The sequence below is a fragment of the Pyxicephalus adspersus genome, chromosome 9 (genome assembly GCF_032062135.1).
Source record: "Pyxicephalus adspersus chromosome 9, UCB_Pads_2.0, whole genome shotgun sequence".
NCBI classification, from domain to species: domain Eukaryota; kingdom Metazoa; phylum Chordata; class Amphibia; order Anura; family Pyxicephalidae; genus Pyxicephalus; species Pyxicephalus adspersus.
In genome coordinates, this window is record NC_092866.1 from 58,109,900 (window position 1) to 58,125,528 (window position 15,629).

The following is a 15,629-nucleotide window of genomic DNA, read 5'->3' on the forward strand; positions in this document are numbered from 1 at the left end:
AGGGATTTAAAAATGATTGTTAACATTATATGACCATTGTCTAGGTTTTACCACTTTGTGAGACCCCAAGACCCCAGAAGATAATGTAAACCCAGTCTGTTATATATTGATACATTGGCCCGATTTATTGATGTTCTCCAAGACTAGACAGGACAGACTATCATGGGATGATGGAACCTAGATGATCCAGAAAACCTAAAACAGATTTGATCCAGGATTGTTTCGAGGTTTGTTGGATCACTTAAGATTTTCCCGTGATAGTTTATCTTCTCCAGTCCCGGTGAGCGTTAATAAATTAGGGCCACTAAATATTATATATAAGTACAAATCTGGTAAATTGTTGACCTACCAATAAAGTGATATTTTCAAAGATTTTTAAGGAACTAGAAGTTTGGCTGTGGTATTACTCCTTCTGATATTATTGTATATTAGAACTTGGAACGATGGTGTTTGAACAGAAGTGATGGCTTTCAGTAGCCAAACTCAGGATTAAACATTAAATATATTGCAGTTTACCAGTACTTAGATGTAATGGCTGCATTAGTGTTATAATTATTATTATTAACATTTACATCAGGCCAAGTAGAAATACATAAAAATACCAGTTGATCATGCTAAGACCATGAATCCCCATATTCAAAGTATATGAGGTCTGGGTAGGTGTTTGCAGTTGTAAATAGGGGAACGGCCTTGTAAGACAGCTCTTCATAAATAGAGTACATAAAATTGTCACTGTAATGCCCCATACCGACGTCAGATGGGGATCTGATCACTGAGACTAGAAACAATTTTTCAAGATTGTTTCCATTGATAGATAAACTAATAAACACTATACACACAGCACCATTGTGCTCTATATAGAGGAGAGGATGAGGGAGCTGCACCCTATTGTGCTCCCATATAATGGAATGCACAGCAGTAAATCCTGATCGGTTCATCAATTCACGATAAAGGGTTGATAAATGTTGTCAAGGGACAATTGTATACATACAGATTTTCACCCAAGACAAGCACAACCATTTGTCTTGGGTGCCAATCATCCGATGTGTGTACATAGCTTGGGACAGAATATTTGTTACTGGCAAGATCAAAAAAAAAAAGAAACAGAAATCCAAGGCCATTACATAAAACTAATATGCTGGAATATATTACATTAGATTGCTTTAGATTCAAATACACTTTAAATATTTACATGTATCAAATATTATTGGCAAAACTATTGTCACATCTTCCTTCCAAAACTTACCATATGGTTATTGATTACTGACCCTTAAATAAAGCTTGCCCAAGTACAAAAAACAAAAATGTGTTTTTATTCATAACTTTATGTTCAGAGATACAAATTTATCTCATCTTTGTAAATGTTCGACCATTCTTTCATTGAATTCTCATTATATTTCAATTTTCTCAAAGAATCTAAATTCTGCAAAATACAGAATTGGTCAATAAGTCAAATAAAAAATAAATGTTCTTCTTTTACATCTACCAAAACCATGGCATTCCATGCCAAGCCATTTTCTGAATTTTTAAAGGCTTCAATTGAATTAAGATTAATAAAACTACAGACCCAATTCAAGCCTTCATTACCCAATAAAAAGCCAATATAGATTAGAATATTATTTTTTCTGGAAGGTTCAATACATGAAAAATATAACTTGGCTAAAACCAAGTGTAACCAACTCAGCTTGAGGAATACACAGGATTTCAGGATATTTAGATCACAATAGAATTTTTAATAAATAAATTTCTTTGTTTTTTATTATCTTTTTTTTTCTTTTTTGTAAAGACACTTTTATTGGAAACAGTAGATTTAGCCCAGTCATTTTATGTTCCTTTTTTTTAATATAAATGGTCTGTTTTTGCTCTTATTCTCCCATGTTGCAGAGTTTCAGATCTGCGTCTCCTGTACATTGTCCTTAGAGTTTGCGCGAATCAGTAAAGGTTCATGCACTGAGCTGTGTATTGAATTTATCGTGTTCACTGTTGTTGTGTGATTAAAAGGGGACTTATAAGAGTTATAATGGTTTAAATGCTCGTGTTCTATTGCGGGCATGGGTAAGTGGCTCTCAATGGGGGTGTCAGCTGTAAGTTCATCATCCACGTTAATAATCTCAACAGTCCGCGTAGGAGCGTGATGGTTCTTCCGATGGTGCTGTTTCCTCATCTTATAGAAAATGACCAACATAACAGCTGCCATAAGGGTAATGGCTACAAAACAGCCAATGATAATTTTAGTGGTCTTCATAACTTCGTCTATCCCTGGCATTCCACCATTTGCATCTGTAACTGGGATGGTAAAGGGTTTCTCAGTGGACCTTGTGCTCTGCGGCAATAGAGAGGTGGTTGCATTTGTGGTTTCCCAGTCAAGGACTGGTGTAGGACCCAAACGATGTTCCGTGGTTCTAGCCTCCTCTAGAGATGGTTCCGTAGTCTCTACAGTGACAGTGGAAAAATATGTATAATCAACTCCATTGGTAGTCACATTCAGTGTCGCCGAGGCAGTGGTGTTCCCTGCGGAATTACTGACGATACATGTGTACAATCCTGCATCTTGCGCCATTACGCTTGTGAAGTTTAGTGTGCCATCATTCAGCACAGAAATACGCACTTTGTAAGCCCCATGAGTCATTATGGATCCATTTGGCGTAATCCAGCTAACATAAGTCAATGATGTTGATCCCCGACATTTAAGTTCAGCAGCCATCCCTTCTGTAACATTCAGATCAGTGGGTGGCTCCAAAATTACCGGGGCATAGCATGTGAAATAGTTCTGGTCCAGCTCAGCAATGTGAGTACCTTTTAAACTGGGAGGGGTGCTGCAACGAGCACAGCATGTGCTGCCAGTCGTAACTATCTCCTTTAACCACCAGCTAAGCCAAAGAATGTCACAATTGCAGTTCCAAGGGTTGTGGTGTAACTGAATCCTTTGCAAATTATGTAGAGGTGTAAAAAGGTCATGAGGCAGCGTAGTTAAATTATTATGTGCCAAATTAAGCTCCACAAGTGACTGAAGGTCATCAAAGGCATTCCTCTCAATCACCTGAATTTGGGAATGCATAATCCACAGTTTCTGCAAATTGGTTAATCCTTGAAATGACCCTGGCCTGAGAACCGAAAGATGGTTCCCAGAAAGGTCTAGCTCATCTAGTTTTACAAGTGGAGTAAGATTAGGAATTTCTCTTAGGTTGCACATCCCAAGGTTCAGATATCTAAGGTTTGAAAGCCCTTCAAAAGCTCCTTCTGAAATGTAGGACAATCTTTTCATCTCCCCCAAATCCAATCTGCGCAGAGAAGGGATGCGATGAAAAGCATAGGATGGAATACTTTCAATGGGGTTGTTCCTCAGCCAAAGCTCTTTTAGTTTTGACAAATATTCAAAAGCTCCATTTGGAATGGTAGTCAGACGATTGTCAAAGAGCTCCAAAGTGTTTAGATTCGCCAAGCCGTTGAAGGCCCCAATTTCAATCGTCCTAATGTGATTCCTACTCAACTGTAAAACTTCTAAGTGCCGTAAATGCTTAAAACTGTCCACTTTGATTATTTGTATCTGATTTTCGTGGAGGTTAAGCTGCCTTGTGTTGGTGGAGATACCATCCGGGACTTCGCGTAGGTTCCGTCGTGTGCAAATGACTTTGCTAAACTGGTTACTGCAGGAACATACAGAAGGGCAGGTCTGAGCCCTAACCAACCCGGCCACCACAAGAAGTTGAAGAGCCAACAGCACAATAAAAAGGGGGTCAAATAAGGCCCTGTTGAACCTAGGACCTATCATCATCTGCTGTGGATGTAATGTCATCTTGTTCAACATTCATACTTTGTTTGTGTTTGGTCCTTCAGCAGTTCCAGTATTCTGCAAAAGAAAAAAAAAAGAATATTAATATCAAAAATGTATGGATCGATAAAATCTCAGCAACTAAATGACTAAAAATATATCTAAACCCAAAAGCAGAAATGATTAAACTTTCATCTTGGTTGATTCACCCTGAAACAAACCCACCTTCCCTGACCATTAGCAGACATTTACATGGCAGTAACAACATATTGTCATAGTGCCCCGTACAAAGTAATATCATCTTTTCTGACAATTTGGGAGCCTTAAGCCATGTTTTCTGTGCACAATGAGAATTTTAATCGCCCATCAAAACCTCTACAAGCATCAGAACAGACAGGCTGATCTATTCTATGGTTTGTCTTAATGTAAATTTGTCATGAGCCTAATAGGGCAAACAAATAATATACAAGTACAGCTATTTTTCCAAATATAAATGTGCTCATTTTTTAATAATTGGCCTTTAGGCTTAAAAATGACCAAAATTACACATTAAGTTATTCTACCTGCCTAGTGGTAGCCATAGTGCATTGTTAGATCATATTAAGTTTAGAGAGAGAGGTGTACAAAAGAAAAAAAACATATATATGGGTAGAAAACCAAATGAGACTTTATTATCAAAATACAACCTTCAAAGTATTAAAACAGAATGTATGGGTTTATATTGAGAATATTTTGAAAGCTTCTTATTAGAACTTAAAATTCAGACCATCGTAGTTGATGTGTTCTAGGCATGGGGTTCAAGGGTTTCCATATGATAAAAATACTACATTCACCCGTCAATATGTAGCATTGGAGTACAATATGTGCTTTTTTCTGTATTTTAATGCATTATATTTGGCTTTCTAGCACATATCTGCTGTTTTAAGATTTTGTTCGGAATTAGGACACTGTTTTAATATTTTAGAGGTCACTTTATGTATGTTGGTCAATTAACATCCCATTTGATTTTCTACCCATATGCATTTACTAATATGAGCCATGAGCATATCTTCCCACCTTCTTCTTCTTATTATTTACATCCTATGGGAAAACAAGCATGGTTCCTTGCATTAATTCATTTATCACCCAGAGTCTTCCTGCTTTTGTTTTACTTTTGCAATTAGAATTGCTCTCCAACACATCAAAGAAAAAATCCCATTATAGCACGGAGAACTGAGTGCAATATAGTTTACATCAGCACAGGATCCAGATGAAAGTGAAAATAATTCAACTTAACCATTTCAGGCACATATTAATAATCTTTTGAAGAAAAATTAGATTTTTTGCTTAAATCCCGCTTTTAAAATGTCACATTTTTAGCCAATGATAGAACAGCCCAGCAATATGCCTACATATTACGCAGTGATGTACATTAAAGCACCCATGTTTATACAATGGAATCATGATAGATGCAGCATCTATATATATATATATATATATATATATATATATATATATAATGATTTTTATATTAATTATAATTTAATTAGTAATTAATTAGGAGGTGACTCATGCTAACTATGGGGTTTATTGCTGATCACTACGAAAAATCATCTGCAATCCTAATTGCAAGCTTGATTTCCATTTGAGCTGCCTATACAACACTCGGAGGTGTGTAAACTGTTTTGCTTAGTTTTCCTTTTTGTTTCTTTTAACTTTTACATAATTGTCCCTAGCTAGTCTTTAATTTAGGAAAAGTGTCTGTTGGTAGCACATCACCTTGCACATTAATGTTGTTATGTAAAGTGCTCCCTTCCCATTTCAAATGGTGTTCTAGAATCCTTTATTGCTGATTCATCTGTGCCTTCCTCTAACCCACAGCTCTGGGTTCATTTCCAATCTCCAGTTCTCTGTGAACTCCCTGTGCTGTAAAGATTAATGAAATTTCATATGAATCAGGCATAAGTGAAGTCCAGTGCCGGCTTGGAGCACACTCATAACCCAGAGCATGGGAATGCATAATGCATAGATTTGTGCTATAACAAAATGTGTATCAGCAAAGACTCTACAACGTTAAGCAAAATGTAGTTTCATTTTTGCTGTAAAAAAAGCGTTGTTACAAAGTATCTATTATTCATATCAGAGTTCTTAAGTGTGGTACCAAAGCCACATGATATGTTCGTACTGCAAAATATATCACTTGGGATAAAAATGATCTAATGTAGGATGTGATGTTCTCCATATGTTTGTATATATGCAGTAGATATGTTTAATTTAGAACCACACGTTTGAGAGATGGTTTTGCCTCTTTGGTTGATATTGGGATGGGGGAGTCCTGGACTGAACTTGGTGGGGGCTTTGTTCAGGTGAATCATTTAATATGGCTGCTAGGAGAGCCTTGCTACCATTGGACAGCCAACTTGTGAAGAAAAGAAAGGTGGAGGCAATAATGTTTGGACACCCTATACATTTTGAGTTTTCTTTAATAGACAGAATTTCATCTTGCTCTGGTCACTAGCCTGAAGCAGAGAGTGCTGGGGATTGTTTCCTCTTTGTTTGAAACTGGGGTGGTGAGGTGCTGGACTGCGAAACTGGTGAGGGCTTGGTTCAGATAATTGATATATTATGGTTGGTTTGGGATGCCCTTGCTGAGCCAAGTAGAGGCAGGAAAAGCCACATTGTATGGTCAACCCATAAATTATGAGTTTTCTTTAATGGATAAAGTTTAAGTTTGATGTGGTCACTAGCTTGGATCACTCTGAACTAGATATCCTCTTCATATCAGTCACTAATTTAGCCCAGCTTTTTTTCCTCCACGATCAAAAAAGCACATCCTGCATCATGACCTAGCACGCTGTCACTTTAAATACAATTTGCTAAGCCATTACCATTGTCATTACACTGTTTCTCAACCAGGGTTCCTCCAAAGGATTCCAGAGATTCCTTAAGCAATTTGTGCTTCTTGGGTCAGTTTAAGTGACACCAATGACCTTTTTGGCTGTAAGGGTGACATTCTTCCCAATGGCCAACAATGTAAGAGGCATTCTTCCCACTAACCATCACACCAATGTACTAATTGTAGTGTGTAGTAAATATAGAAGGGGTTCCCCAAAGACCTGAAAGTTATTGCAAGGGTTTCCTATGTAAAAAAAAAAAAAAAGTTAAAAAAGGCTGCATTGCAGCTTCCACCTCCTTCATTGTCTACCAAGGCATATTTATCATGCCACTTATTATTCTAGCTACCTTCTTCTTTTAATAAATGCATTACAGATTTGTTGGTTTACCCAGATTCCTCCATTATAGTCTATTTTGAAGAGCTTTCAAAAATCAGATCCAATGACACTTTATATACACTGTTCTGATCCAGGACTGCTTCTTCCCTTAGTATCTTGAAGGAGTTACACTTTATGTACAGCTTACTAATCCTGCACTGCTACCTCCACCACTGACAAGGCACTCATTATCAGCCTATATGTCGTTCAGATGCCATAAGGTCAACTCTGCATGCTCAATACATTGACTATGGCATGGAATATACTTCTGATGTATTATTATTATTATGTTTTTATGATTAATATTATTATTATTATGTACAAGATAAAGGAATAATTCCTAAAACTGATAACTTCTCCACCGTAAAGGTTTCTGTTGTTTGAATTGAAAATTAAACTCTTGTACCATTTTCCAAGAACCTTGCACAGAGACGGACATCATATTAAAAATATATGCTCACACAGATATTTGATTTCAGAAATTTTCAATTCTTTCCAGTATTCTTCTGGCCAAAGATTCCTATTACTATTCCAATTGTACTCCTTTTTTAAATTCAAAAATGAGATTGATCGGGTGGTAATAATAAAGGCAGGAATATTTGGGAAAAGTCATGCCAAAGCAAACACTAATATTTATTATTATATTATATATTTTTAATTTTTTATTTTTATTATATTCTTTTTTTTTTTTTAAATAGGGAACAAAAACTGCAAAACATGGATGCTCATATCTTTAGTATAAATATAGTTCTTTAAGAAATGATTAATAATTTGTTTTTCACTACAAAAAAAAAAAAATATAAAGAGAGTCTTTTGTGAACTTTAAAATATATTAAAATACCAAATTACACCTTTTGAAAAACTATGAACAAAGAACTTTTTCAAATAAATATTACAATATATATATATATATATATATATATATATATATATATATATCAGGTTCCCCTTTATCCTAATGTTCAGAGATTGTTCTAGGAAATTGCTCCCTGGAGTTCTAGCTCCTGGAGATCATTAGGACTTTCTAATTAAAATTAAAGCCACACTCACACTTTTGCATAAATTATTGATTAAAGAGTAATTTCCTAAAATTGCCTTAAAAATTTCTGACACCAAAAAGCTGACACAAGGTCCTGTTTTAGACAACAGATGTCTCTTAAAGGAATAGGCAGTCTATTTGGAGGTATTGACGTTTTCCAAATTATTTTTCCCTGCTCACACATATATTACTGTTCACAGATAATCAATTGTATTTGTGAATTAGAATTTATTAGTAGCAGTTGAATCTATTCTATGGATTATCTGCCAGGGCTGAAGGGAAACTATTACAGGAAAACCAAACCCAGGATAACATTCTGAAATAAATATATAACTTTCATGCCAAAAGTACTCTTCTTTTATTTTAGTTTCCTCAATTTTCATAAGTTTCAATAATTTAAACCTGAAACAAAAAATGGCTGATCTGTTGATGACTTTCAGGAGTTTCACTTGAATAGAAAAAGGATAACAAAGGTTGGACATTTTCCAGATTGTTTAGTCATTAAACAATGAATTAAATATTTGGAAGATATAGCCATATTCTGTTTTTTTAATAAATACTATATTGAAATCAAAGGAAACATTTATGTACGGCATATGGTTGTTTATAAAAGGATTTTAAGCAATTGGATTTCCTATATCACATTCTAAGATTTTTTTTGAATTTTGAAGGAAATGAGATCTTGCTGATCATGTTTCAAGTGCTCAGTCAAAAATTTCTTTATGGTTTGGGTTGAATGCCGAACTTCCTGTATGTTTCCTTTTATAGTAAGGATCTAAAGATGGTTTATTATGGGGGACATGTATTGGGATGACTTAAGTATTGCTTGCTCCTGCAAGCTCTCTCTCGGCCACATGATTGGTTCACCAAAGCTGTTCCTGTTTGCTTATGGTACAATCGTCCTTTGCAGATTTCATTATGTGTAAAGCAGGATGAGCAGTCCTACAATGTAAATGATGATGTTGGGTAAATTTTAAGAATTGAATGGAAGCATAACTACATGTAGTTTCTTTCTGCGGCAGCCCCCATGGGGAAAGTATTGAGGCTACAAGTACCGCTCACTGCAGCCAGCTGTCATATGTGCAGACGTTGGTTCTTTTTGACCCAGTCTTTCTAGATGAGTGCTCAAGCAGCTGGAAAAGTGCCAGCCGTGGGGAGCTTTGTACAATCGCTTTGCACAATCGCTTTGCACAATGCTGATGTAGTAGTTAATTCACCACTATTTAATTCTGTATTCATTATAATATATATTTTTTATTGCATTATTTTAGCAAGTAGTTGAAGCAACTGCATACCCTAAGGAACAGAATGGCCAAGGAAGGCTCAGTGGTTTCACAAAAATTGTTCAGTCCTGCCACCAACTGGGAGCATGCTTTTCGAAGGAAAGAGGATGAGCTATTAAAAATTGCCATTCCCATATTCATACTTCCTTTATCTTTTACATTAGTTATGCTGGCTGTATACATATATCCAGTGTATATATATGTACAGTATAAAAGGCTACTCAGATCAACCCAGAAATGCCCTCTTCCTTTTTCTGCAATACAGGTATGTGTGGAAGCTCATGCAGAGGGATGAGGATGTAATTTAGCTCTGCATCCACAGACCACTGAAGTATGAGGACAAGAAGCAATATTTTACTGAAGGAAACTTGTATTCAAAGGCATTTAGTCATCCACATCCAGGTCCTAAGCCTCTTTAGACCTTTGGCTCAATCGGCTACCTAATACTTAACATACAACTGCACAATAATTTTGTCTTTGAAACATTATTAGTCAAGCAATGACAGAGCTACATCACCCATGGCCTCTCTCTGACATGTTTTGTACCCTACCAAGGCTTTGAAGACCAGTAGGAGTGGGGAGGAAGGAAGAAACCAACACCAAACTCATGAAGACTATAACTACAATACCAATAGTGGACATATTTAAGATCTTTAACACGTATCACGTTACATAGAAAATGTGTACAAAAATGTCTTAGGCACTCTTCTGGGTATTGAGTACCAGTGGGGGTAAAATATGTCTGGAGGACATGGTTTCTGTTACTGATTGACTAATAAAGTCCATGCCAATAGTAGAAATGATATGCGGTTTAGGGCATTTGCTAGTCACAAAACATAACCTGTGGGGTACAGTTCTAAATGGAAGAATTAACAAAGGTTGTTCTCATTCATTGGGAGAAGGGAGTAAGAATCTAGCCCTTGGGTAGGCTAAGGTTGGGCAAGGCCTTGCCAATAGAGTTAGCTAGGGCTAATGCAGACATTTAATAATTCACATGACACACACCCGTGTGAACTCCAACTCCAAAGAATCAAAGGTATGTGAGTTCAACCAGGCTTTAACCAGACAAGCTGTAAATTTACTATTCCATAGCTTGAAGTCATATCCTTGAATATCATGTTTTGCTTGTGTTACCTTTTATTGGTTACCAAGGACAGAAAGTTTAACATGGGTGGCTTCCAAGTTTTAATACAGCAGTTACTTTTCATAGCCTTGTTGTAAGGTGAAGTAATCTGTCCGTTCCAGAAACCAATTACACTAAAATGTTCCTCGATTCAGGAGCTTAATGACACAATTCTGAAAGAATTTAATGGAATTGTTCTAGGATAGTTCTAAAGTTCAAACTTTTTACAAACAGAGTCAACCCAGAAATGCTTTGAGCATGTTTCTAACTGCAGTAATTGGATTCAATATATTCTGAATGTCGGTATAGTTTAGGCACCATATTACAGCCATGGTAATTAGGGCAAAAACAAAAATTTTTAAGGATCCAATGCTCTGATTGTTATTCTTTGTTTTGTTTCAAGAAATATATAGTATATGAATTTGGCCCGCAATAGTTTGATAAGACAGCTGCTGCGAATGTAAAAATAACTAGTCTACCCAAAAATGTCCAATTACTATTGGAGATATGCTGTTCCTTAGAAAGCAATGAGAAAAAATAAAAGTAAAAAGGAGGATCCAGGAAAGGTAAATTATGAACAGAATAAACTAAAAGTTCAACTTTAAAAATCTGTGATCAGCTGGATTTTGTTGCAGAAAGGTACAGGCCATGTCTCTTCTACAATAAAACATTCTTACCTGCCTGATTGCTCCTTGCATATGGAGCTCAGCATTGTTTTCTGGCACATCCTGGCTTCTCCTGCAGCTGCAGAGACTAAATGAACTCCAAGCTGCCTATGCAAGAGTTATATTATCTTGGCCTGGCCAAACAAGATGGGAAACAATGTGATCTGATGGCAAACAGATGGGACACTAAACAAGAAGGAGAAGAAGGAAGAAGATGGCGGCACTCGCAACTGAATGGGAACAGCATGTTTATGGGGGCCTAAATACTATTGCATCCACCACCATCAGCCATTAGGAAAACTTACTGGGGTGCATTATTCTCCCGACAATCATTGGAAATGCTCCCCATTATTACTTTAGCAATAGGCCCCCATTGGTTGATGTTCAAATCTCGGGTTACAGAGGTTTGAAGCGAACAAAGGTCTAGATCACCAATGTCTACTTATGGATAAATATAGTACGGGTTAAATAAGCAGTAAACTTTTCTTTAGTTCTATAAAAATGTTGCAGCCTTCATAGGAGCTACACAAAGAGCATTGATATCAGCAACTGCAGGGCTGTCATTTTATCAGTTACCAGAATAGGCAAAGCCATGGATGGTTTTCCTTGATTGGCTGCTAACTGTATGCTGTGCCATTTTACAACAAGGGCCACTTTTACTCTAAAGGTACATTACAGCATTCTATATTTACTATATTACAGATTTGTCGATGGCTTCTTCTACACTTATAATTTTATTGTGCGGTCTGTTGTTATGGGGATGTACCAAGTTAGCATGATATTTTTCTCAGCTCCCACATCCATCACAGTGCTGTCTACAAACCTTGTGCCAGAAAATAGAGAAGGGAAATATGTTAACTATTAAAATCCCAGATACATTGATTTTTAAATAAGAAATAATGGTATTTTGTTTAAAATACATTTATATAATGGATCTGAATTAAAACATCCTATGCTTTGCCATTGAGTCAATTTATATATATATGTTAAACATAAGTTAGGACCTACACATAAAACTACAATAAAACACAATTATTAACAAGGCTCAGAAAATAACAAATGGATAGGGAGTTGAAGTTTGTTCCTAACAATAGAAAGCATGATAGAAGATCTGTGCCAGGGTGGTCCATTTGTACCTGTGCTTCATCCAGGGCATACAGGATGACCTGGTGACAAAAAGCATGTCAGTCGGCTAATAGTCCCCCTGGCATACTCCCATCCTCCCCTGCCTTGCTTGGATAACAGACGTTTCACACGGGATTCAAAAGCATTTGTCAAGAAAGGGGGAAATTATGGTTTTGTAACCTCCCCTATCAACCCATCATTTCTCAATGATGCATTGTGGTCATCCCCAGGTTTGCATGTAGACTAAAACTTCAACACACATTATGGCCCTTGTTGCCATCATCAGAAAGCCCACCCTAAGAAATCATATGCAGCCCTGGTTGGAAGATCTCTGTGACTTTAAATCTTGGCTACAGAGATGTTTTTGAGCTTCAGTAATATTTTCTGAAGTAGTTCTGCAATTGGATCTGGGGCAGCTAAAACTGCATGGAAGTGAAAGTTTGTGTGGGCTGGAGCTGACAAAACTGCAGATTTAAAGGTGGCATCATTGAAGAGTCAAACTGGCAGCCAAAGAAGTGCTGCCAAACCCAACTTCAACAGCTTCACGCAAGTTGAAAATTGCCAAACAAAGCCTGTTGGCTGTCAAGTATTCCCATAGTGCAGAAAAAAAACCTTTTAAACATTTTTAGGCAATAATACACAAGCGCTGATCAAATATACAAACAAGAAAAAAAAACACAAATGCTGTAAATATTATTATTAAAACTATCCCAAATAATCCCCACCAAAAAAGATAGTACTGTTTATTTAGCTCAAGCAGCTTGGTAAGTGAAATTAAGAGTTTCCTTTATGGTTAAATTGTAGCTTTGCAGAAAAATTAATCATCTGCTCATCCCTAATAAAGTCTTTGAACTTTGAGCAGTTCAAAGTAATGCAATGCAGCATATTGGTTTACAGCTAGCAATTCTCATAAAGCAAGCTTTTAAGTTTGATTGATGATTTTGGTTGGGTTGAAACAGGCAAATCAGACCCTTGTAGGCTAGGCTCAGAACCAGCTTGGAATCTATTAAGAATGGTGATACCGGTTTTGACTGATGCCCTATTAGTACTTGTATACACTAAGAAAAATAAGTGGCAGGGTAGTAAGATTTTAGATTCCCTATATGTATTTAATTATGAACCAAGGTTTTTGGTTCCTCAAATGATATTGTAAATATATCCCGGTTTATAGTCGAGTCATTGGGCAGGAGAGAGGAAGTCGGGGGAATTTGGTAGGTACTTAGCTACATCTTCTTCAGTAATCAGGTCTAAAAATGTTCAGCCACTGTGATCCATTCTCAAGTCATCAGCTTCATCATTTACCCTAGTTGTAGTGAATTTTTTTTCCTCTGGTAATCATTCGGAATGATTTATTTGCTATGTATCCACAATGAGTTAATAACATTACTGGTGGTAAGAAGCATAAACCATAATTATGAACTACTAGGGTGAATGATATAGCAGAAAGCTGAGGACACACAAAAAGATGGGCAGTGGCAGATTGGAAAACAACTGATGGCTGGAACAATAAGAGTTAGCTACATTAACCTCCTCAATGTAAACCAAGCTGCTTCCGTTAATTGTCAGTCAATCATTTTTACCATTTAGTTTTATTTAGGATGAAATTACTGGATTAAACTTATAGTCAAAAAGGTTTATATTCGAGTGCATATAGTATACTAGAATTAGATATAAAAGCAGTCAAGATAAATTCTATTTATCCAAGAACATTATCTTGTTCATGCACCAACAAAACTCTATTATAAGTTGCAAACTGCATACAATAATGTATATTCTGACCTTGCAGAAGTAAAGCAAAACAATAAAAAGACTAAAGTACAAAATGCATTGTTTTCATGGCATTTCAACACATGGGTGAAATATAGGTGAAACAACCTATCAATGAGTGAAATGGAGCTGAGATGACGGGGGCAGCAAGTGTGGAAAAGTTTACAGACATGACCGAGTACATGACCAAATGAAAGCCTTGAGCGGGAACCAAGATTAATAATGTGCCAAATACATAGGAGACGCATTAACTTCCCAATCTAAGCCCTCATTTATTTCAGCATTTTCTTTTTTAAAGCCAAGGGAAATTCAAGTTATCTTGGAAATTGATATGTAATTCCTGGAGATAAACTAACCCACGAGTGTTTATTTCTTCAAGAAATTGGAAAAAAAAGTTGGCAAAATTTGATGGATTAATTGGAGAAGGCAAAATTAAGAAGCATTCATAGAATATAGAATGCATAAAACTGTGATATTTCCCTTCATTTTCTGTTCTAGAGATACTACAGGAAAAAAGAAATCTCCAAGGGGTGATGATATCCCTTCTCAAACTTCATGTAGATGCTTTATTTCTCACTGGAGATTGTTTATGACAACCTAGAGTCAGTTTAGGTGTTCAGGCCTCAATATTGTTTGGCGATCCACTGGGCTGGGTCACTAAATGACCATTTGCTAACAAGAAATATTGAAATCCTTACAGCAGGGTACCTCCCATTCATCCTACCCTCTCGAAAGAACAACACAGGCTTCAGCAGGCATTCATTATTATATTTTCACCAAAAACAATCACTAATTATTCCTTACAGCCAAGGACAATTGAAAAGAAGATATGGCCTTTGGCAAATATGAAATGGATGACCTGAAGAGACCTGAAAATTCCAGCTCCCTGTGACCCATACTATTCTGTCATCTGGGACCCTCTAGAAAGTGGGAGCCCCGGGCATTTGCAAAGCTTGCAACGCTTCCCTCTAAAATGATCATTCTTTTAGCAACAATAGGTAAACATCAGAAGGCTTAAGAGAAATGTTCCTCATCCAGGGTATCGTAGAACCCTAAAGATCCTCCTGAGGATGTTTGGGGTTCCTTGAGCAATTTGTGCCTCTCAGTCAGTTTAAGTTATACAATAATCTTTTTGGCTAACTGTAAGGCTGACATTCCCCCCCCCCCCCCCCCCCGGTATATTAGCGTGGTATGGATTACCACACTAATATACCGTGAGCTGTGGATATAGTTAATATAGTAGGGTTCCCTGAAGGGTCATATCCTGAAGGTTTAAGAACAAAAACTTGTAAGCAAGAGGTACTTGATTCCAGAAAGGACATGATTTGTCCCTTCTGCAATAAAGCACTCTTACCTGCTGGATCACAATCTTTTGTTGATTGCATATTGTAGGATGTGCATTGAGATACGTCATTTTGACCCGGCCAATAAAGATGACGAATATCCTGAACCCGGAAGAGAACCGGGTGAAGATGCCAGTGCCAGCGAAGCAGTGGGATGAATTTAGTTCTGTTACCTTTAAAGAATAATTCTTTGCGGATTCAGTTATATTTAATTTTTTCTGTTTTACTATATACAACTTTCTTTCCTTTTATTCTTAAAAT

General features: G+C 36.6%; 1 protein-coding gene across 6 annotated transcripts in view; it reads right to left on the bottom strand.

Moving 5' to 3' along the window:
* Positions 1 to 1,109: 1,109 nt before the first annotated feature.
* The window catches only part of LRRC4C (leucine rich repeat containing 4C), a 503,565-nt gene continuing 489,045 nt past the window's right edge, over positions 1,110 to 15,629 (bottom strand). For all 6 annotated transcript variants that reach the window (XM_072422152.1, XM_072422151.1, XM_072422148.1 and 3 more), the window contains one exon: positions 1,110 to 3,850. In XM_072422152.1, the coding sequence (XP_072278253.1) occupies positions 1,889 to 3,808 (1,920 nt within the window). In that variant the 5' untranslated portion in view covers positions 3,809 to 3,850 and the 3' untranslated portion in view covers positions 1,110 to 1,888. The remainder of the gene's footprint in view (positions 3,851 to 15,629) is intronic.